This window comes from Marmota monax, unplaced genomic scaffold (genome assembly GCF_021218885.2).
Source record: "Marmota monax isolate L192 unplaced genomic scaffold, Marmota_monax_Labrador192_F-V1.1 WCK01_AAM20220418_F8-fsc00008, whole genome shotgun sequence".
NCBI lineage: Eukaryota > Metazoa > Chordata > Mammalia > Rodentia > Sciuridae > Marmota > Marmota monax.
The window spans coordinates 9,357,912-9,380,189 of record NW_026694432.1 but is presented as its reverse complement, the minus strand read 5'-3'; the positions used below and the strand labels follow the sequence as shown (position 1 = coordinate 9,380,189).

General features: G+C 48.6%; 1 protein-coding gene across 1 annotated transcript in view; it reads right to left on the bottom strand.

Moving 5' to 3' along the window:
- The window catches only part of Rims3 (regulating synaptic membrane exocytosis 3), a 35,444-nt gene that overhangs the window by 917 nt on the left and 12,249 nt on the right, over window positions 1-22,278 (bottom strand). The window contains exons 2-6 of the mRNA XM_046468627.2: window positions 12,964-13,211; window positions 7,419-7,560; window positions 4,515-4,627; window positions 1,861-1,962; window positions 1,412-1,551 (exon numbers count right to left, since the gene is read on the bottom strand). Of these exons, the coding sequence (XP_046324583.1) occupies window positions 1,412-1,551; window positions 1,861-1,962; window positions 4,515-4,627; window positions 7,419-7,560; window positions 12,964-13,180 (714 nt within the window). The 5' untranslated portion in view covers window positions 13,181-13,211. The remainder of the gene's footprint in view (window positions 1-1,411; window positions 1,552-1,860; window positions 1,963-4,514; window positions 4,628-7,418; window positions 7,561-12,963; window positions 13,212-22,278) is intronic.

Sequence of the window (22,278 nt, the reverse complement as noted above, 5' to 3'; positions counted from 1 at the left end):
CTGCTGCTGGCTCCCTGTGGGTCTTGTGTCTGTCCTGGGCCCTCGTGTACCTCAGTGTTTCTATTTGTAACTTTGGTAGTGGGAACAGATTAGCTGAGTGATATTCAAACTTGTGTTTTTAAACAGACACATGATATTATGCCCCCTGCCCCAGAACCCTACAGTTCTGTGGTTTTTAAGTTTGGCAACTCAAGGGTCCTTGTCATAGAAACACCCCAGCTCAGAGGAGCAGCCCTCTATGGTGTGGATAAATGTTCCCAAAGGCCCAGGTGTTATCGGCTTAGCCCCTAGCTTGGCACTAGTGGGAGATGGTGGCAACAATGGTTTCAGATTTTGAAGGTGTACCCTGGAGGGGGATAGTATGGTGCAGGTCTCTTCTCCTCTCTTGTCATTTCCCAGCTGCAGGAGAAAAGCAGTTTTTTTCATTGCTCACTCCTGCCACCACATGCTACCTCTTGACAGGCCCAGAAGCAGTGGGGGAAACTAAGCACAGACTGAACTATCAAAAACTGAGCCAAAATAAACCTTTCCTCTTTTTGAGTTGATTATCTCAGGTATTTTGCTACAAACAGAAAGCTGACTAACAAGAAGACACATAGCCCAGACAGGCCTGACTCTAACCTCTTCTCTTGCTCAGGCAAGACCAACTGCCACCATCACCATTAAAACTTAGCAAGTAGCTGTCTAGGTGCCAGGTGCAATGTTAGGCTGTGTAGGTGCCTTCTTTCAATCTCCACGATATACAACCCATAGCTAGTGAGTGTCAGCTGGAATTTGAACCTAGAACCACACTCAGAGACAGACCCACCACAGTGCTGAAGGCCCACATGAGCTCAGTGTCTTTGTCTATGGAGGGGACCTGATGAGCCTTCCCTTGCAGTACTGCTGTGAAGGCCAATAACACACAGAGCATGAAAGGGCTTTGTCACCCTCAAAGAGTTGGGATAAGAGCCACCTAAACTTGACCTCAGCTCTGCTAATCACTCACTGAAACCTCAATCAAGTCACTTCATGTACCCAAGACTGTTTCCTCATTTGTAAAATGGAGGAAATCACATCTACTTCATGGGGTGGTCCCGAGGATGACATGAGATCATATCTGGAAAGTCCCGCCCTCAGCTGATGCACAATGAACATCAGCACCAGGTAACAGAAGGAGGCAGTATGGAAATGAATCCTGCTTCTCCCTGCCAGCTGTGCAAGCTAGGGAGCATCTTATCTACCTTGAAGTCTTGGTTTCCTTCTGATTCAACTGGGGGCAAGGACACCTCACTGGGGTTGTGAAAATAAATGGACAATATAAGCAATGCACCTGGTACAATGCTTGACATAGGATGAATCATCACTGAAGAACCTCGTTATGATTTCCAGTTTTTGAGTTTACCCTGGCCCACTCACCCTTAATACTCACCTGCAGCACCTTGCCCTGGGGCCCCTCATCAAAAAGCAGAGCCTGCTGGTACAGGGGATCACAGGTCTTCTTAGCCACTTTTGTCTTCTTCTTGGCCAAGCAGGCCCCATTCTCAAGCAGATAAGCCTTGATATAGGTAGCTGAGGGATGAGGGAAAGAATGATATAGTCCAAGAGAGACAACTATGGCCCACCCCATCCCCAACCTCCAGGGGACCCTGGAGGTGAGCAAGGTAAATAGATTGTGCACTGCAAAAGGAAGAGGCTGACCCCTCCATCCTCTCCTGCCCCCACCTCACTCACTGGCCTTCCAGGGAAGGTGTGACTCCAGTCAAGAACACTGATGTAGGCCAGTGGGAGCTAAGGATGGACTACATACAGTTCAGCTACATACCCCTCCCTTCTAGGGCCTCCATTACCCAAATCCCTCTCCTAGCTGCTCAGCCTCACCTGGGAGAGATTTGGAGCCTGGTTTGGGGGTCAGGCCTCGAGCCTCAATCACTTCCACCTCCAGCTGGCCACCCCGGTCCATGATGGCAATGTGCACATCTCCTGCAAGGGAAAAGAGGGACAATCCAGGCAGAGTCAGACCAGGGATTGAGGGGCAGCCAGCTTCTGGTGAGCATATCAGTCTGCAGGGAATACTGTAGCAGCATCAGAAAGGAACATGATGGAGCAAGCTGCAAGTGTTTGTTCTCAGAGATCACTTTATATTTTTAAATTTTATTTTTTGGTACTGAGGATCCAACCCAGTGCTATACCACTGAGCTATATCTCACTAAGTTGCCAAGGTTGGCCTTGAATTTGCAATCCTCCTGCCTCAGCCTATATCATTCTTTCCCTCATCCCTAAGTCACTGGGATTACAGGCATGCAGTTAGAGATCACTTTAAAATGCTGGGTGAGATGGTACATGCCTGTAATTCCAGTGATTCAGGAGACTGAAGCAGGAGGATTGCAAATTCAGCCTCAGCAACTTAGTGAGCCCCTGTCTCAATATAAAAAAGACTAAAGATGTAGTTCAGTGGTAAAGTACCCTGGGTTCAATCCCCAGTACCAAAAACTGAAATTGAGTCACTTCCAAGTGACTGAGAAACACTTTGCTAGATCCTGTGGCATGGGATGGGGCATGATCCTCAAGGGGCATGCTTGGATCACAACAACTGGCTGCCAAATTCCCATCGTGTAGCTGACTGGGAGGCTTCTGTTTCACTAAGCAGAATAGGCAAGTTTAGGGACAGAGAGCTTCCTGTGTCAGGAAGCCTGTATGCTCTCTTCTTCATCTTCCCCTGCAGCAGCCCTCAGCCACTCCCCATTAATTTATCAAATACTGAAAGAGCGTTAAGTGGGAAGCAATGCTAAGCTGAGATGGCCCAGGATACAAGGCACTACCTGGAAATGGGGCCGCTCAACCCTCTGCCAGAGGAGCACAGAGAGCTGAGTGCTCACAAGGTCAGGTCCTGTGTCCAACAGAATCAGATCCCATGTGTGGAATCATAGCATTACGTGATTTCTAGGAACTCTTAGCTTTGTTCACCATGGATTTAGAATTATGCAGTAGACAAGTGGAACAGCCTTCAAAGCAGTAGATAATCATAAGCCTGATCCTGAAAAATTAAATGGGCCAGACTTCTGGTTCAGCCACCCTTTACAGATTCTCTGAGCCATTATGCAATTATCCATATTTGCATACGAAAGAGGACAGGGATTTACTACTTTCAGGAGGCATCCTAGAATTCATCTTCCTCCAGTGATTCCTGACCTCTTCATGGGGGAAAGGAGGGTCTTGGGAATTCATTTTCTCCACACCTAGCTATATCTCACTCCCAAATGAAGGAGAGGAAATGCAAACCTGCTTTCCCAGTTTTGGACACAAGGGGGCACCACACACAAATGTGCAAGGCTGTGATGGCACACTGGCCTTGTGAAAGTGGTTGGCTCATTTTGCCACTTCTCAATTTATGGTCTAGGAGAGAGGGAAAGCAGGCCCTTAAGAGGCTGCCAGAAAATGGTGGGAATTAGTTCAATCCAACGCAAGAGCCAGATGAGAGCTGCCTCTAAGGATCCCCATGGACCCCTCTTCCAAGGGGCTCTATGGCCCCCCTTATTATTTATTTTTGCCATTATACATGAACGTGCGCGTGCTCTCTCTCTCTCTCTCTCTCTCTCTCTCTCTCTCTCTCTCTCTCTCTCTCTCTCTCTCAGTATGGACCCTTTCAAGGAAGACAGGGTAGTGCTGTGGCAAGAGTCCTGGGCCTGGAATGGAATCCCAGACCCGTTGTGCACAGTTGCCTTCCTCTTTTGCTAGGAGGGTCAAAGGTCGAGTACTATCTGGATAGGGACCGTGGGCTTCTGGGTCAGATAATGCTCAATCAGGCCAGACTGATGGGGACACGAGGGAAGGCAGGAAGCACCTCTGTAGAAGCCAGTTTGGAGAGAAGCTGCTTAAAGCAACATAGCCTGAGGGAGGGAGAAGTAGTCCCAGAGTGCACGAAATGACCCAGACTGCAGCTAAGAGGACCAAGCATAGGCTTCAGAATGTCCTTCCTTGCTGCAAGGAAGAGGGATGAGAAAAATAATAGACAGCTTCTAGGTGCCAGGCACTGTTAAGAAAACAGTCAAATCAGCTCAGTTCCTACAAGCACATTAAAAGATCTCACTGCAAAGCATCTAATAGAAAGGAGCTCAATCAGCTGGTGTGAGATTGCAGAACTCAAGTGGGTCGTATTATCTCCATTTTACAAATGAGGAAACTGAGGCTTAAAGAAGGGAAGTGACTCATCCAAGTTCACACAGAGAACTGGTGAATCAACTCCAGGACAGCCAATGCTACATTCAGGTGACGGGCGAGTGAAGTGAGGGAGGGGACGTGCTGCAAAAGGTGCTGCGGGACAGCAGGCAGAGAAAGGCTGCCATTCCTCCCGTCTTTGACGAGGGAAGAATTGATGAATGCTCCACCGACTCTTCATTGGCACAAAAGCCAGAGGAAGGGCTCCGTTCTGCTGCCTGTACCTTGTCATGACCCCACCCCCACTGCTGGCTCACCCTCCCTGCCTTTTCTGCCATTACCTACTCCCCACTCACCCAGCCCTCAGGAAGACTCACCCATGGGGGGTGTTGCCAGCGTCTGTCGCCCCACAATTTGGGCTGGTCCCAGCCCATCCAGGAAGTCACTGAACTGGCTTTCAGCTCCCAGCCGGGTGGTGGGGAAGATGAACCTGCAGGAAAGGCAGACAACTGTTCATTTCTGCACATTGAAGAAAAATTCTTTGATGTCACTAAAGAGACAACATTTAAAATCTTATAATGATGGTTTTCAGTCTTCAAGTTCCAGGGATTTCTGAGGTGACCCTTAAAATGCAGTATCTGCTGGACACCTGTGTTCCTCACCAAAGGATGTCAGGCCAGAAATCTCAATGCCTAGAGCAAGTTCTAAGAACTGAGGTTTGATTTGACCATAAATTTAAAATCCTAGTCAATAACTGCAAGGTGGTGCCCTGAACAGCAACTGAGACCAAAATAACACAATTACAGGGTTGAGATGAATGGCAAGAGATGGTGGGTGGTCCAGGGTGGTGGGGGGCCTGGAAATAGTAACAAGAAAAACTGCCGGTGATTAAAAGCTGACCAGGTGCCAATGGGGCGCTAAATGTTCTAAGTGCACTACTGTGTCTTCCTTTTTTTTTTGGTACTAGGGATTGAACCCAGGAGCACTTAACCACTGAGCCACATCCCCAGCCCTTGTTATTTTTTACTTTGAGACAGAGTCTTGCTAAGTTGCTTAGGGTATCACCAAGTTGCTGAGGCTGGCTGTGAATTTATTGTCCTCCTGCCTCAGTCTCCCAAGCCACTGGGATTATAGGTGTGGGCCACCACACCCAGCATACTGTGTCATTTTAATCCTTACAATCTGTTGATAGGAACTACTATCCAATTTTGCAGATGAGAAAACAGAGGCTCCAAGAAGAAAGCCTTGCCTGCAAAACAGAGATGATGCTCAACTCATAGACTACAGTGCAGGCTGGGCAGAGGGTATGGGAAGAGTTCAGGACAAACAGGAAACAACAAATGGTAGTTAGAGTTGCTGCTGCTACTGCTGTTGTCAAGGGGAAAGTGCTATTTTTTCATGTCCTTAAGCTGGATGTCCAGGTTGTGGCCAGCAGAGAAAGGACAGATAAGGAAGGGTTGGCCCAGGCCTGCTCAGGGGCTACAATGGACCAAAGTATAAGACCTCTTGGCTAGAGAGAGAAAAGGCTATGCAGCAAAGAATCCCTGCTGGACAGGTTGGCCTAGAGTCCCAACTGGCCAGTGACAGGCAGGGAGGTATATGCTCATCAGAGAGAGGCTATGTCTCCTCTACTACATGGAGCCTCTACTCCCCCAGGAAGGGGCTTCATGGCACCCACTTTTTATTGATCATGATCAGCAATCACCTAGTATCACCTTCTTATTACAACAGGATCTGAGGGATTAAAGAAATGTAGCCTCTCAAGGTCACAAACTTTTGGGAGCTTATTATAGAGTAAGTTATCCTCTACCTTAGAGTAGAGGTTTGAATAAAGGTTATAGAGTCAAATAGCCCTAATTAACACCATTTAATACTTAACAGCCATGACCACTTAACAGCCGTGACCTTGAGCAAGGTTCCTCCCCTCCTCCTTGCCTCAGTTTCCTTACTCATAGACAGAGATAATGATAGTTCCCATGTTCCTTGGGATGGTTAAATGATCACCCCATTCCTGGGCTGATTACAGTAGGTAGATTCCAAGGCAGGACTCACTGATCTAAGGTACCCAGTGGTGATCTGCGCATGGGAAGTTAAATGTAGCAGCTATTCTCATTCATGGAAGTAGGTAGGGAAGGCCCTCTGTGTCCATGAGTTCCACATCCACGGATTCAACCAACCACAGATTGAAAACGTTATTGAAAAAAAAATGTGCCTGTATTGAACATGTGCAGGCTTTTTTCCTTGTCATTATTTTCTAAACAATACAGCCTAACAACTGTTTCCATTGCATTCACATTTTAATACATGGGTATTAAAAGTAATCTAGAGATTATTTAAGTAACAGGAGGATGTATGCAGGTTATATGCAACTACTACACCATTTTATGTAAGGGCCTTATGCATCCGTGGATTTTTTTGTCGGTGGAGGTCCTGGGACCAATCCCCTAGAAATGCTGAGAGTTGACTGTATAGTAGTGAGATATGATCACTGAATATTAATAATGGAGCCCAGAATCCTGAGACTGGAGATTACATAGCGTTAATGAAGCAGAAGCAGAGAGTGTTAGTCATAAACTATAGTTTCACAGATTTAGAAGAGATCTAAGGGAATATCTAACCCAGTGACTTTCAAATGTTTTACTGCAACCCAAATGTAAGAAAAGGATTTACCATCATGATCTGCTACAGACCAAAGTATATCTATACGTGTAAAACTGAAACAAAAGGACCCAAGGTAATTCATCCTCACTACTAGGATATACTTGAGTTCTCGATTTCTTTTTCTAATGCTGGTTCTGACCCATGGTGGTGATTTTATGCCTTGCCTATGAGTCACTACTGACAATTTAAAAAAACACGGATCTAGTCCAATCTCTTTTCCTAAGCTCCAAGAAAGTGTACTTGAGAGGACTCCACTCATCTGAGCCATAACAATCGTTTTAGAGCTAAAGGTAATTTAGGATCACATTTTCCTTTCCACCCCTCTCCTTCTGAGTAGGGAGGCATGGAAGCAGTAGGAGGCAGGAGGCACAGGTCCCTTTCTGAAACACACAGAAGGAATTCACTGCTCCTGGGCTCTAGGGCACTCCAGTGGAGCAATAGTAATACCTAGGGGCCAGACAATGGATGTCCTGAGAAAGGGACAAGGGAGTCGGAGGCATAGAGGAACCCAGACATCTTGGCTGGAAACCACACAGGAAGGTCTTCCTGCCCTGCCTGCTGGTTGTGTGACCCAAGTTGAGGAGGAGGAGACAGAATGGGCTGAGCAGGGGTGCACATACGTGCCATCGGAGCTGTTGCTATTGGTGCTCCCATCAGTGGACTCCCGGCTGCCCTGGCGTGTGACGCGACTTCGCATCTCCACAGCAATGCCGGTCTCTGTGCTCCGTCGGATGTTGCTGCGCAGCTTCTTGGTGGCCCCTTCTGAGAACCCCACCCCAAAGGAGAGAGAGGAAATCAGTTTGAAACAACCTAAAGCTTCTTGGACAGTGTGGCCAGTTCCCCTCTGGGAAGGGGCACGCAAGCAGAGCTGACTGGAGTGGGGACATGACTGAGCTACCCCCAGAACTGGTCTACAGCCTGACACCTGCCCTGCCAGGGGCAGTGACACAGACAAAGTGGACTAGAAAGATGGCTAGAGGGTCAAGATGGTGGAGAGGGGGCTTGAGGCAGAGCTCCTCCTACCAGGCTCCCCTGATGCCAAGTGCGCACTCTACTTCATCCCTTGCCCCCAAACTCATGTTCTTCTCCCCTCTCCTTCTCCCCCGACTCTTCTGGAAAGTATGTCTTACAAGATTTACTTTCCTTCTTCCAGATCCCCCAGGGACCCCATCACACCCAGACCCCACACAACCTATTTCTCTGATACCCTCATAGGCCCTATTAAAAAAACAAAAAACAAAGGGAGCATGACCACTCTCAAACAAACTTCCCTTCTGAAGGTAGGTCCAAATGTGGAGAGGGACATGGGTGGCAAGCTGGTAAGGCCCTTGGGGAAGCAAGACTTTGAGAGGGACTGCTAACTTGACCTGAATTGACTTTGACTTTAAAGGAAAGGTCTGTAGAAGAGCCCATGAAGCTGTGCAGTGCAAGCCTGCCTTGTGCCTCTGTATTCTATACAGGGCATGCCCTGCCCAGCACCCGTTCTCCACCTGACCGGGGCAAAGGGGCACTCTCCTCCTTCTAGCAGTGTACCATCCTACCTGGGTTTCCATAGCAACCTCTTCAGCATTCAGTGTGGTCCCTTCAGATTCACTCTCCTCTTGGGAAGTGAGGTGGGGACAGATTGGGGTTTTGTAGGAATTTCGCATGCAGAAGCTTGCTGGCCAGAGGAATTTTATAGGGAGGAAGTGATGCTTGGATGGGAACTATATCAAAGGAGATATCTGCTGTCACTGGTTAGATGCCTAAGCAAATTAAGAGTGGATTTCTCTACAGAGATGGGGGAGACCTGAGACATGGGTAGGAGACACAGCCCCTGAAAACAGTGGAGATGGGGGATCTGATTACCCTAGCAGTCTTTTCTCCTACTCCCATCCAGTTGTGGATTGGGGAAGGAATGTTCCCGACCCCAGCCTGGGAGAAGGAGGACTTTATTTCTCTTTCTTTGCTCTATTTATCTTTCAAGAAGTCTCCACTGTGGGAGGGAAGGTTGAGAGGGCTAGTATCACCAGTGGATGGGATGGTAGTGGAGGGGAGGTGATGGGAACAGGGCTGGGAAGTAAAGGGGAATGACTCCTGTAAAATCAGGCCAGCATCTAGGACATGGGAATATCTAGCACATCTAGGATCAGTGAGATCACTGATAAGTGTGTCTGTCTCACGCACACACATACACATCTCAGCTTACACTATTTCTTTCACATAGACGATCATAAGCAGACATATACAAAGTTGACGATTACATATATGAATACAGTTATCTCACATACAAGGTCAATTATGTTAGTACAAATTCGCATGGTCACAAATGGTCCCACCAGGTCTTGGCCATATGTACACATGACATGCTCTATCAAATGTAGTTAGATCACATACATATGATGTTTTGATGTGAACTCTCAAATACCTGGAGTTGAACCAGTCCACTATATCACACACAACAGTGCCCATCCACACACGGTGTGTGACCTGCCACACACACAGAAGGCTGGGCAAAAATGGGGAGTGTAGGAGGATTCTCCCTGTCCTTGGCTCCTAACTGCCACATCCCCTCTAACCCAGTTAGGAGACAGATGGGCTCTGAGGGCTGCAAGTCACCCTTCCTCCCCCTCACATCCTCACCTCCTCAACATTCACTCTTTTAGAGCTTGGGAAAGCTCTGACCCATTTGGATGTGAATTTCACTTCTAAGACTTGCCCAGTCCAATGTGAATCCTTGAATGGGGGAGTTGTAGGACCCTGAAGAGGTTAAGAAATAGTTTGCTAGCCCCCTCGACCATTTCTCAAATAGGGAACTTGAGGTCCAGGTGTCAAAAGAACTGGGACTAAATGCCAGGTCCCCAGACTCCCAGTCAGCTGGTATGTTGCATCTCTCTCCCCTCCCAATGTCCCATCTATGTGTAATGTAACTCATCAGAGGAAAGGTTCCATGTCTTCAGAGGGAGGAGAAAGGTCTTGCAGCCTTAGGGGAAAAGTCCTTTACTGGCTTCATCCCTGTGCAGTTTCAACCCCATCAATCCAGGGAATAACTTCATGTAGCTTCTCTCTAGAGCACCAAGCCAAATTGCTTACAATAATTCTGTAGTCCCCAGATACTGAAAAACTTCAGGAACCATTCCATCTGTCCTGTCACATACAAGAGAGGGGCAGTAACAACCTGCAGCAATACACCATTAGGGACATCTTCTGGAATGATCCTGAGATTTCTGACCCAGAGCCTAGAGAGAGCCCAGCAGAGAAAAGCCACTGTCCTTGGTACTGAAAAGAGAAGCTCCATTTGGACAGGGGCTGAAACAGCCCTGGATGACCCTGTGTGGAGCTAGCCTAATACCAGACCAGATTCCACCTGTGCCCTGGGACCCAAAAGCCATGAACTCACCTCTCTCATTGCTCCCACAACTTACAGAATTATAGATCTAGAAGGAAATTGGGAGGGAGCATTTTTTTAGCTCCATTTTACAGAAGAAAAAACTGAAACTCAGTGGGAAAGTGACTTTCCAAAGGTCCCATGGGGAGTTACAGAGTCAGGACTAGCCCTCTAAAGCACCAGGGTGAGTTTTTGAAAGTCCACTCTAGGGCAACATAATGAATAAACTGGTAGGGGGTGGCAGGGGAACCAGGAAGGAGGTTGGTACAACACTCAAGCTAGATATTATGAGGTCTGAACTAGGGCAGAGGCTTTGAAACAAAAAGGGATGGGCAGGGCTCTGGCTGAAGCAGGGTACAGATAAACTAGGATAAAGGGGGCCACTGGGAAGGGCAGACCCAGAGCCCAGAAGGTTGGGTCCAGACGAGGAATTCCTACCAACTTCACACAGCCCAGCTCTGCAAGGAACTGAGCTATCCCATATTGGGGCAGTGGGGGGCAGCAAGGGGTACCCCTATGGGAAGTTTTCCCAGAACAACAATTCCAGGGCCAACACCCACAGTGAACTGGCACCATACAGCCCTCTCATGCCAGACTTTTCCAACCAGGAGGAGGCCCCAAGCTGGGATCCTTGAGGCTTGGAGAAAAAGAAAGAAACATTTTAACTGGGAAAAGGAATAAAGATGGGAAAGGTGTGGAGGCTAGAGGCCTTACTTCTCTTTTGACTCTACTGTGCCCAAGTGTAACAATAACAGCACCAATTTCACTGAGTGTCTCCCATGTGGCAAGCACAAGGCTGGCCACCTTCCCATTCATTATCTCATTTAACTCTGGACACCTCTGCAAGGCATGTATTATTGTCCTCATTCTACAAACAAGAAGCAGGCTCAGAGAGAAACAGTAACTTGCCCAGATGGATCACCTAGTAAATGACAGGGTGTGGCTTCAGAAGCCACCTGAGATCATTCTCCAGGAAAATGCCTTCTCCCCAGGCTGTGAATGTTTGTCATAAATGAGTACAATGAACTAGATGACCTCGAGGGGCCCTTCCTGCTCTGACATTCAGCAATTAGATGACTCATAGGGACTTCAGTTAGAAGGGCATCTGGGCAATTCTCCTGGTCCCAGCCCCCGGCCTTTAGTAGTGCCCTTACATACCAAGGAGACAGGGATCCAGAAGCCCCCATGGCCATTCATCTCCTCCCAAGGCAAAAGGTCTTCCTGGCATCTGCCCCATCCCTGCCTGCCGTCTGTAAAGTCTATGCAGATCACTGCAATATCTCCCAGGGACTCAGGCCCCTGACTTGGCCTTGGGAGACTGTCCCTCCCAATCACTCTGGACAAGAGAAACCTTTGGGCCTGAGACTAGATTCTTGGGCGTGGTCTGCCAAAGCCAGACCCTGGGGTCTAACACCTCTGTGACGTCCTAATCTTAATACCCTGGCCCTAATCCCACCCCTTGGCACTATCCCTGTCCTCCTTGTCCTATCCCAAGTTCGGGATCCCCAAATCCCCACCTCCCTTACTACCTAGTCTCAGGCCGGCACTGCTCACCCTAAGGCACTAATAACCTCAAGCCCCTTCCCCATCCAGCCTCTCCCTGTGCCAGAAACCACATCACAGCGTGATTGCTGGAAAAGACCATCCCGCATGCTCCTGTTAAGGGCCTTGTAAGAATCTATTTTAAGGCCTGGAAAAGTCCCCCACCCCCAGCCCCAACTGGGAGTCTTGATGAGCATTCTCCCTGATCCTCCAGCAACCCCACCCCCCACCACCCCCATCCAGCTGCCTATTTGAAGGTTTCTCGGGGAAGTTGTTACTCTGAGCAAAATAAGCAGGAAGAGATTTTAAAACAAAACCAGCTGGTGTCTGGGCTGATGCCGCAAAGTGAGGGGGTCTTGGTGGAGAGGGCTCGCTCCTTTGTGACATGGGGTCCATGTGTGGCTGTGTGCAACAAGGTGGGTCTCCTACCAGTCTGAGTATATCTGGGATTGTATAAGTGCAGACCGAGAAAGCGTTCGTTTTCATGAGGATGCGACTGTTAAGGTGTGTGAACGTGGCTCTGTCAGGCAAGTGCGTACCCAAGTATGACATGTTTCTGTGATCTGAGTATGTGTATCTGTGGTTCTGGTTGGTTTTATTCGTTGCCATGCAGAGTCTGAATGAGAATGATTGTGACATGCTTTCCTGGTGATAGGACTGGCTCAACTGAACACCTGGGCACTCTATGTGATTGTACAAACCATGAATCTGTTTCTCTCCTTTCTCTTTGTAATATCTAGGTGTGATGTAACATCTCTTTGTAACATCTACTTGTTTCTCTTTGTAACTATATTCATGTGGCTGTTATACTTAGGAAACTCAGAGATGACAGATGAGACTGAATCTTGTGGATGCGTATGTCTGGAAAATCGTGGTGTCCTGACCATGGTGCCAGGAACAAAGGAGAATCTCATAAATAATTACTGATTAATGTATAAGTCTGTGCAGAGCCAGCACACTGTAAAAATTCAGGGCATGAAGTAGGAAGCCCAACTACGCATGTTTGAACCCAGGCTCCACTGTTTCCCCACTGTGTAATCTGGGACAGGTGCCTAGCCTTTCCTGTGCTTCTGTGCATGCCTGGTGAGGCTGAGGATGACAGGAATCGGCATACCTCCTCGGCCCAGAAAAGTACCTAGTATGTGGGAAGTACCATACAAAGTGTGGGGTGTGGTCAAGCACATGCGACAGTTAAATACCAGGGTACGCAGGGCAAAGTGACCCACCCCTGCCCCTCAGTGCCCTGGGCCCCTCACCTGGCTGGGGGAGCTGGAGTGTGCTCTTGCTCCACTGGGTCAGGCCCACGATGGCCACCATCTTGGCACCAAGGCTGCTCCGCCGCTTCTTGGCAGTGGTGGTCCCGGTCCCACCCCCAGGTTGCTGGGATCCACAGATTTCACCACTAATACTGGAGCTCCGCACCACATTCCTGGAGGCTCCAGCCGAGGCTGGACCTGGCTCCCCGTTAAACATGATCCCAAGCACAGGAGATCTTCAGGCAACCCTGAAGTGGGAGGGAGACAAAGAAATTTCACATCAGACCCCAGTAACTCTACAGCAGTCCCACTACTTCCCAGCTGTGGACCCTGGGCAAGTCACTTAGCCTCTCTGAGGCTGTAAGTATTAAATTAACAAATAAATATCAAGGACGTGTACAGGGTCTGGCTCAACAAACAGGACTATTCTTGTTAGTGTGTGGCTATGAAGAAATGGCAGGTGGCCTGGTTTTGCAGTGAAGACTAAGGCTACAGAGTCAGATGGCCTGGGCTTGAATTCCAAAGGCCTCCAGGCACTAGCTGTGTGACCCTGTGACCGAATACCTTGGGATCTCAGAAGACACTTTAGCAAAATAAGAAATAGAAGCCTGTACCTTATAGGACCGCCATAAGAACTAAATGAGATAGCACAGGTAAAGTGCCAGGAACAGTCACAGCAGAGAGAGAATCCTCATGAGCTTAGGGTTGATTACTTCCATAGCAAATAATAAGCACAGGGAAAACAAACCAGGCTCTGCCCACACAGCCAGTGGAAGGGGTCCTCCTGGGTGAAGGGGATGGTTCAGAAAAGCATGAAACAGCAGGCCCAAATCACTCCGAGAGGCAACCACCACCAGTGTTTTAACCCAGTTCCTTCCAGTGTCCTTTCTGTGCACGTACCAAAATAATTGGACTCATACTGTAAATACAATTTATATCCTAGTATTGTTCATCTAACATTATATCCTAAGTATTTCCCAATGTCATTAACACTTTGTATAAAGGTTTTAATGCCACCATAATAGTCTGTTGTATAGAGGTAGTATAATTGACTTAAATATTTCAATACAGCTACCTCTTGAATCAGGTCCAAGTTTCTCTTGCCTCTCTTTTAAATAAACACTGAAATAAACATCTTTCTGCACTGGTTTAGTCTGCTGATGTCCTGGGGATTGACTCCTAGAAATGGACGGGCTGGGTGGGAGGGTGTGGGAATGGCTGGTAGCTTCCCCCCATGTGCTGCCCCACTTCCTGCATCCTGGCAGAGTAGTGGTTTTATCCAGGTCCCACCCTGTCCTTGTTTTAGAGGCAGATCCTGATTAGTTTCGGGACTTTAGTGAATGGCGTACTCCTTGGTGACTCTCACTCATCCAAGGTGGGCATATGACTAAGTTGGCCCAATTCAACTTAAAGGGAGATTTGGATTCCATGCTTACAAGAGAGGTGGGGGTTTGGTGTCTCTTTTTCTCTCTCTCTGCCCCCCGCCCACAGTGGGCCCAGTCAGAGTCTGAAACCAGTACTCTGGAGGGTAACACAGCACACAGACCTAAAGGTCAACAGGCCACACTGGAGCCTGCCTTTCTCTGGCCTTCCAGTTCTAAGTAATAATACATTTTCCATTGCTTAAGCCAGTTTGAATCAGAGCGCTCTGCTACATCCAAAAGCATCCTGCCTGATACTAAGGGCATAAATGGTTTTTGGATTCTTGGACCATATTGCCAAATTCCTTTCCAAAGTACAGAAATTTACTCTTCTCATTAGCTGTATTCAACAAATATTTAATTTCCTAAAATTTCAAGGCCAATGCTGAGTGCCAAGAGTACAGCAGTAAGCCAAGCCAACTTGGTCCTACCCTCCCAAGGCCTCCAGTCCAGGAGGGGAAATAGACAGTAAATAACTAATTATGCAATTAAATATTTAATGGTGGTTACGATAAGTGCTAGAAGAAGAGGACAGAAGGCTCTGAGAGCCACTCTGAGGGAGGGGCATCGTGTGTTGGCGGCCCATTTCATACAGAGCAGGGGGTCTCCAGCTGTCAGCCTCTAACTCAGTTGCAAAGCCTAGCGCTGCAGTCTGCTCCTCTGCTCCAGCAGAATACAGGGAAGCCAAGCTCTGCACCCAGCACTTTCCTGGCTCTGTCCCAGCCCACAGTTCTCTTCCTGGGCAGAGGCACATCCCAGGGTTCAGGGCATTCTTCATGACCCTTATGCCCTCAGACCTGTGACCCTGAGGGAATTTGACTTTCCAAAAGGACATAGAAAGGGGACGAAAATGGGGGTGGGAGAATGAACGCACCACTCTGGCTGATGAGAAAGATAGTCCCCAGACAGGGGAGAACGGTCACCTGGTCTCCCAGTCAGCATGGCTCCTGCCAGCTTGGTGAATTAGGACCAACAGAGGGGATGAGTCAACGCCTTGTTTTGCCTTCTTTGTGGCTGTCTGGACTGTTCTCACTCACCCAGAGATGTGTGCAAAGACCCGGATTGTATTACTCCATCCCCCATCAACCTTGTAGCTAATGGAAAGTCCCCCTGGACTTTGGCCTGTGATGATCTCTAGTTTCCAGCTCTAGTGCCAGTTTGTGTGTTTTTTTGGGCATCGGCATGGTCTTTTGGTGGAAGGTGGGACAGGGCTTATCTGATATTGTGAATCTGCCAGGGCCTAAGTCTAATTTGCTCATTCTAACATTTCTGCAAGGTGCATAGTTATCTCTACATGACAGATGAAAAAATTGAGTCTCAGAGAAGTAAAGGAGTTGCCCATCCTACTCAGAAAGGAAGTGGCAAGGCTTGGGCTCAAATGCACATTTCCTGTTTCCACAAAGAGACGACATGCTCAGCAGCCCCTGTCCCTTCAACTCAGAGCTCATCCAAAGATGTGCATCCATTCCTCAAGCTCTGGCTCTGCCCTGGGTCTCTAAGGTCTTTGAGAAAACTGCAAGAAAAGTGCCTATGATAAGAAAACCCCCTCTCTGTCCCATATTCTCTCAGCTGGCATAAGCAGCTAAGGGGCATCCCCACCCCTCAGACCATATCTGGAGAAACAAGCACTTCCCTGGTGAGCCACACCCCAGGGTGAGAAAGGAAGAGGTAAAGGACAGAAATCCTGACCCTGCCAACTATGGGAGTTCATGTTTCCTTATGAATAATGAATGGAACCTACAAACAGATGGCCTGACATCCAGGACTCTGCACCATACAGAACCGTTTTCTCATCCTTAACCACCCAGGAGAACTGGAGAGCTGATGAATGTCTGGGGGTGTGCAGCCTGCAGGCCACTCCCCAAGGTGGGCAGAGGAGCCAGATCCAAACACTAGACCAAGGTCCTAGGGCCTGACCCTCTGTTTAGCAACCGTTATAAATCATGACATGGATTAAGAAGTGGAGAGATTCCTTGTACGGACTTCTCTGTTCCTTAGCTTACTCATCTGTGTTAAATAAAGGGTCAGATTAAGTGCTCTGGAAAAGTCCTTTTGACTAGGAGAACTGAATTTATAAATGTGTGCTGCAGTGGAGGGCTCAGAACCGGAGTTCTAGCTTCTCTGGCAGTCACTCTAGCTCAGGAAGGGTACGCCAGAGAAAGACAGAGATGGACACCTGGCCCCTATAAGGAAGGAAATCCACTCCATAGCAAACCCAGAGCCATCAGACCAAAGGGATGGAAAGGGGAAGGAGGCAGAGATGAGGGCAGTGTGATGAGGGGCCAGCAGGACACAATACAGCATTTCACATTCAGACAGTTCTACTGATTACTAAATGAACTACATCCTTTCCACAAAAGTCACTGCAACAATTCCTCTGCTTCTGAGCAGGCCTGTCCCTGCCCCAGCTTAGTTCATCAAACCTCAGGCAAGACATCCTTCCCACGATCTCACTGAGCCACAGATCTCCTTCTGAAGTTCTCCCTGGTCACTGCCATTCACTCCTGCAGCCCAGGGAACTCAGCTCTGATTTGTCCTCCAGGGAGGAGGAACTACTGCCCTTCCCCTGAAATTTCAGGAGACATCACACAAGCTCCCCAGGAATAAGCGTGGTGTTTTCTTCCAGCTCTCAACATCAGGCCTCTGCCTGGGATCTCCCCACACTGAGGGCTCTCCAACCTTCCCTCAGTCCTAAAAACAGCAAGTCTCAGGGCCCTGACAGCATCCACCCAACCCTGGGGACCACTTGGTTCCCTTTAATCATGTATCTAACCAGCTAATAAGCCTTTCTGACACTCAGTGAGGTACCTAAGCTTAAGATGAACCCAGCTACCCACCCTTTCAACAGGAAAGGCAAAGGAATCCATTTTAGGAAGCTGGATTGTTAGGCTGGAAGGGGCTAACCTATGACCCCTACCCATCCTCTTCACAGCAGCCATCACTAAGCCATCTCTTCCGTAGACATCAGATTGAACCTCAACTTCCCTTTCAACACACTCCGCCAGCACCAGCTGATGAGCTAAACTGACTTGCCCTCTCTCATTCCAACCTTTCATTTTGCAGAGCAGGAAATCAAGGCCAGGATTGGGGAAGAGACACATCAGACCAGGGCCGTACAGAAAGCTGATGGCAAAACCAGAACTCCAATCCAAGTCCCCTGACTCCCAGGTGCCATGTCACCTGGCAGGTACTACTTCCCACCCCTCACCTGGAAGAAAACCCAAACTCACCCAATTGATGAATACGAGTGAATGAACGAGTGAGCATGGAGTTCTGCATCACAGTGGGCTGTGCCCCTCCCAACAGCACACCCCTAGGGCATTTGAACAAGGCTTCACTTAACTTCTGCTGAGACACCAATTTTCAGGAAAGGAGATGAAGGCAGTCAGGGCAGCTCCCAGAGAAGAGGTGATGTTATTAAAGGGTCTGGAAGGGAAGAGTTGAGCTCAGAGTAAGGGCTAGTGAAGACATCTGTCCTCAAGGGCTTCCAGCAAATAGCTTGTGGTATAAAAAGATAGACTTTGGAGACATCTGTGGGGCCTAGAGCAAATTACTTCAACTTTCTGATTCTTGGCTTCCTCCTTTATAAAACTGTTTGAACTCCTGCATTCCCTAATCCGCCTTTAGGCACTTCAATGTCAAACTGCTGAGGCCCTGCAACTTTAAGGTTTTTAGATCTGGGGCTGTGGTAAAGCAATTGCCTAGCATGCATAAAGCCCTGAGTTCTATCCCCATCCCCACAAAACAAAACCAAAACACAAGAACTTTAACACAGAGGGACTCATCCAGGACCAATTGCTGAGGAGTTTTAGACCTATTCTTTCTTCCTCTTCCTTCCCTCTGATGGTGTCTGTGTTCTTCCCTAGACTCTCTGGGCATGCCTAACAGTCAGAATAATGAGGCACTCCTAGCTCTACCCCCAGCCAGGTGACCTAGCAAGTCATTCAGCATCTCTGATCCTCTATTTCCTTTTCTTTGAGTCTGATAACCACGTGAACCCCACTCAATCCTTCCAACTAGACTGGGAATCAGATGAACCAATGAGAAGAGCAGAGTGATAAAAACACAGTGCTCTGGAGGCAGGCAGACTTGGGTGTAAAACCTGATCTGCCATTTACAAGCCAGTGGTGGAGGGCCTCTCTATCAAGCCCAAGCCCATTACCACGCATCACTAAAATGGGGATGACGATGTGTGTCAAGTGTTAGATCTTGCAAAACAAGGATTGGTACGTGCTCAATGCCCAGGAGGGCAATTACCTGGTTATTACTAATAAGGTGCCTTATACTTGGTAAATGATTGTCCAGGTGTTAGTTCTAATTCACCAGGTGCAACTGCTCCAGGGGAAGGCTTAGAGGTTAATAGGATCACTACCTCCTGCAGCCCTGGGGACACCAGAATAAGTGTGGATGCCAGATCCTGGCACCTCTCAGTTGAAGTGGGAGATGGCCCATGAAAGCAGCACCAGTCTCAGCTCCTGAGCCTTTGCTGGATGATGGGTCTGGCATTTGAGACCCCTGCCCCAACCTGACCTGGCAGGAGGATTGCCTATCACACCACCCATGACATTTCACACATGTCAGAGGCCAGTGCCTGCCTGCACAGAAGGGGATGAGGGGACCTTGCCTCTAACCTTAACCTTGCCCACTTAGAGAGGAGTGAATGGGTGACAGGGGTTGGTATGTGGTGGAGAAGGCATCTGAGCCAAGGAAGCACACTCTGCCAGAGTGGGGAGACTCTGTGCCAACTCCTCTCCTGGCTGTGCCAAACTCTGTTTCCCCAGATCACTTGAAAACACACACACACACACAAACACACACCAAACAAAGACACAGGGCACCGAATTTTATATGGGGGATCACACACAACACAGACCCACACAGAGGATACACATGTAAAGATACAATCACATGTGTTCACAGATATTCACAACACACCTCATCGAGATGCTCACCCACACAAAGTCACACAGAAGCAGACACCACAACAGCCTCAGACATTCAGACTCATGTGGGTACACACCTGCAAACACTCATGCATAACACACACACATACACACACCCTTTCCCTGGCCCCTGCCCAGGCAGAGGGGTGAGAAGAGCTCTATCACTTCAGTGGGCAGGGAAGCAGGAGGTGTCTTACACCAAGCCTTGGGCTCCCTGGGCTGAGACACACACACTGGTCCTGAGCAGATGCTAATGTGAGCTTGAACATAAACACACTCATACATGCTCCAGCCCCCAATCCCACCCTCCTGGCCCCCATCCCTGCCAGACCGGACAAAGGATCTCATCGGTGAGGTTTGCAGTGAGGAGATGAGAAGGCTGGCAGGGAGCAGCTGCTGTCACCATGGCTACCAGCTGACCCACTTCTCCTCTACCCAGGCTGGCCCACCCAGCCCAGGCTGGGTAGAGATGGCAGCTTGGGGCAGGATGGGCCCTCTCCCATCATGCACAGGAAAGGGATGGGCCTCTGCAGGTGTGATAAGGGATGGGTTGAGCACCAGCTAGGCTGAGTCCTGTGTACGGTGGCAACGCAGGCTCCACACTTCCCCTGAGGGGAGCAGGGTGCTGAAGACACAGCCTTTGCAAGAACCTGGCTTTTCCCAGCAATCAAGCCTCTGACCTCAGGGAGGCACATGGGCCCTGGATACAATCTCAGTCATAGTCCTCCCAGCAATGCTTGGAGTGGGATGACCCGGCCTCACCCTGTATCCCCAGACGCAGAGGACATAGCACACCCATGGTAAGGCAGAGCCAGGGCTGAAGAGTCCCATCTCTTGTTCAGGGCAAGGTTCCTGCAGGCTAGTGAATCTCCCACACCCTGGCCAGGGGCTGCTGGGGGCAGGCCATGTCTCCGTCCCTGGACAGAGCGGCCATACTCCTTCACAGCCAGGAGGCTCTTAAGGATATGGCTACATGTCCTCCTTCATGACTACAAACTTAGAGGAATAACACAGCCTTCCCAGTGCTCCGTCTTGGGAGGAGACAGCCTACAAAGCAGGATGAATCACTGCCTCTGACACCCTGCCATGGCACCTCATTTCCTTCAGGATAAAGAAGGCAGCCCTTATCAAGGCCCACTGTGACACAGACCCTGATTTCCTCTCCCAGGTCCCACCTCCTCTGGGCCTCTGACCCCTGTCCCATATTCAAGCCACACTTGCTCCTTTTCATTCTTCAAAAGTGCCCTCTTTGTCTTCTGTCTGCCTGGAATGTTCTTCCCTGCCGGGCACCACCCTTGTGCTTGGGGGACCCCATACTGGTCTGGCCCTCTTCCCCTGCTAGCTTAAACCCTGTTCTTCACTTGTTCCCAGTTTGAAGGTCATTTCCTAGGAGAGTTTTCCCAGGAAAGGTCAGTTATTCTCCTCCAGAATTCTGTATTGCCCTTGCACTTTATGGGTTAAATTGTGTCCCAAACTCCCCAAAATGTTGAGGCCCTAAACCCCAGTACCTATAATGTATCCTTGTTTAAAAATAGGGTCACTGCAGATGTGATTAACTGAGGTCATATTGGAGTAGGTTACCCCTAATCCAACTAGTGTCCTTATAGGAAGCAGTGCCAAGAGACAGGGACACAGGGAGAAAGCCATGTGACAAGAGGCAGAGATTAGAGTGATGCATCAACAAGCCAAGGAATGCCAAGGATTACCAGCTGTCACCAGAAATTAGGGGAAAAGCCTGGAACAGATTCTCCCTCACAGCCCTCAGGTGGAAACAAACCTGCTGACACCTTGCTTTCAGTCATGCTGCCTCCAGAACTATGAGAGAATAAATTTCTGTTCTTTTAAGCCACCCAGCTTGTGGTGCTTTGTTACAGGAGCCTAGGAAATGAAGACACTGCTGTTTCTAACTTGCTCAGTGCCTGTCTCCCACACCCCACCCCCTGGCTGTGAGTTGCTTAAAAATAGGAACCATATTGCCTTCCTCACCCCAAATCCCTGGTACCTGGCAGAGGTCTGGAGCATAGCAGGACTGCAAACACTGTTAAATGAACAAATGGAAATCACAAACATCAAATTAATACTATTTACGGCATAGTAGAATTGTGAGTCATTTTTATTTTCTTCATGTGACATATTGTGTTTTTTAAAGTTACTACTTTAGAAACTATTAATGCTATAATAAAGAAAAAACAACAAATATTTTCTTTTCGAAACATACACTAAAATAACAGACGTTTCCACAAATGTGTGTTTTCAGAACAGAGAAATATGCTTAATAACGGCTTCTTATTGATTATTTGATTCCTCCTCATGTTGTTAGAGTGCTTTCTGGAGTCAGTTTTACAAACTTAAAACTGACTTTCAGGCACTAGTTCTTTCAGGCTATAGATCCCATGTGGGAAGGGTCCTGGCAAAGTACACATCCTTCTCAGCCATCTCTACCACTTACACCTTCCATGGCTTATGGGATCTGGCCAGACATGGCACCTGTCTCCTGATGGGCTAAACTTGGCACCTGAGAAGACTATCCACCCTGACCAAAGGCCATGCCCAGAAAGGAGATCCTGAACTCCAAGAACACGGGTCAGGGCTTTCCAAACTGAAATGTGCACATGAATCACCTGGGGATCTTGCTGAAACACAGATACTGACTATGGGCCACAGGTGGAGCCCAACATTCTACATTTCTCACAAGCTCTAGGCAATGCTCAGGCTGCTGGACCACCCAAAGCATTGAGGGGTAAAGATAAAACATTCTGATTATCCTGCAGAAGGAATGAACTCTTTAGGCTGGGAGAGGCAGGGAAGACATCATTAAGATGCGCGCCGCAGAGCACCTCAAAAGACAGGTGGGATTTGGCGAGGCAGAGGTGACTCTAAGGAAAGCAGTGGCAACTACTAGGAAGATCCCAAGAGGAAACAGTATGCTCAGAGGCTGGTGAGTGGAGCTG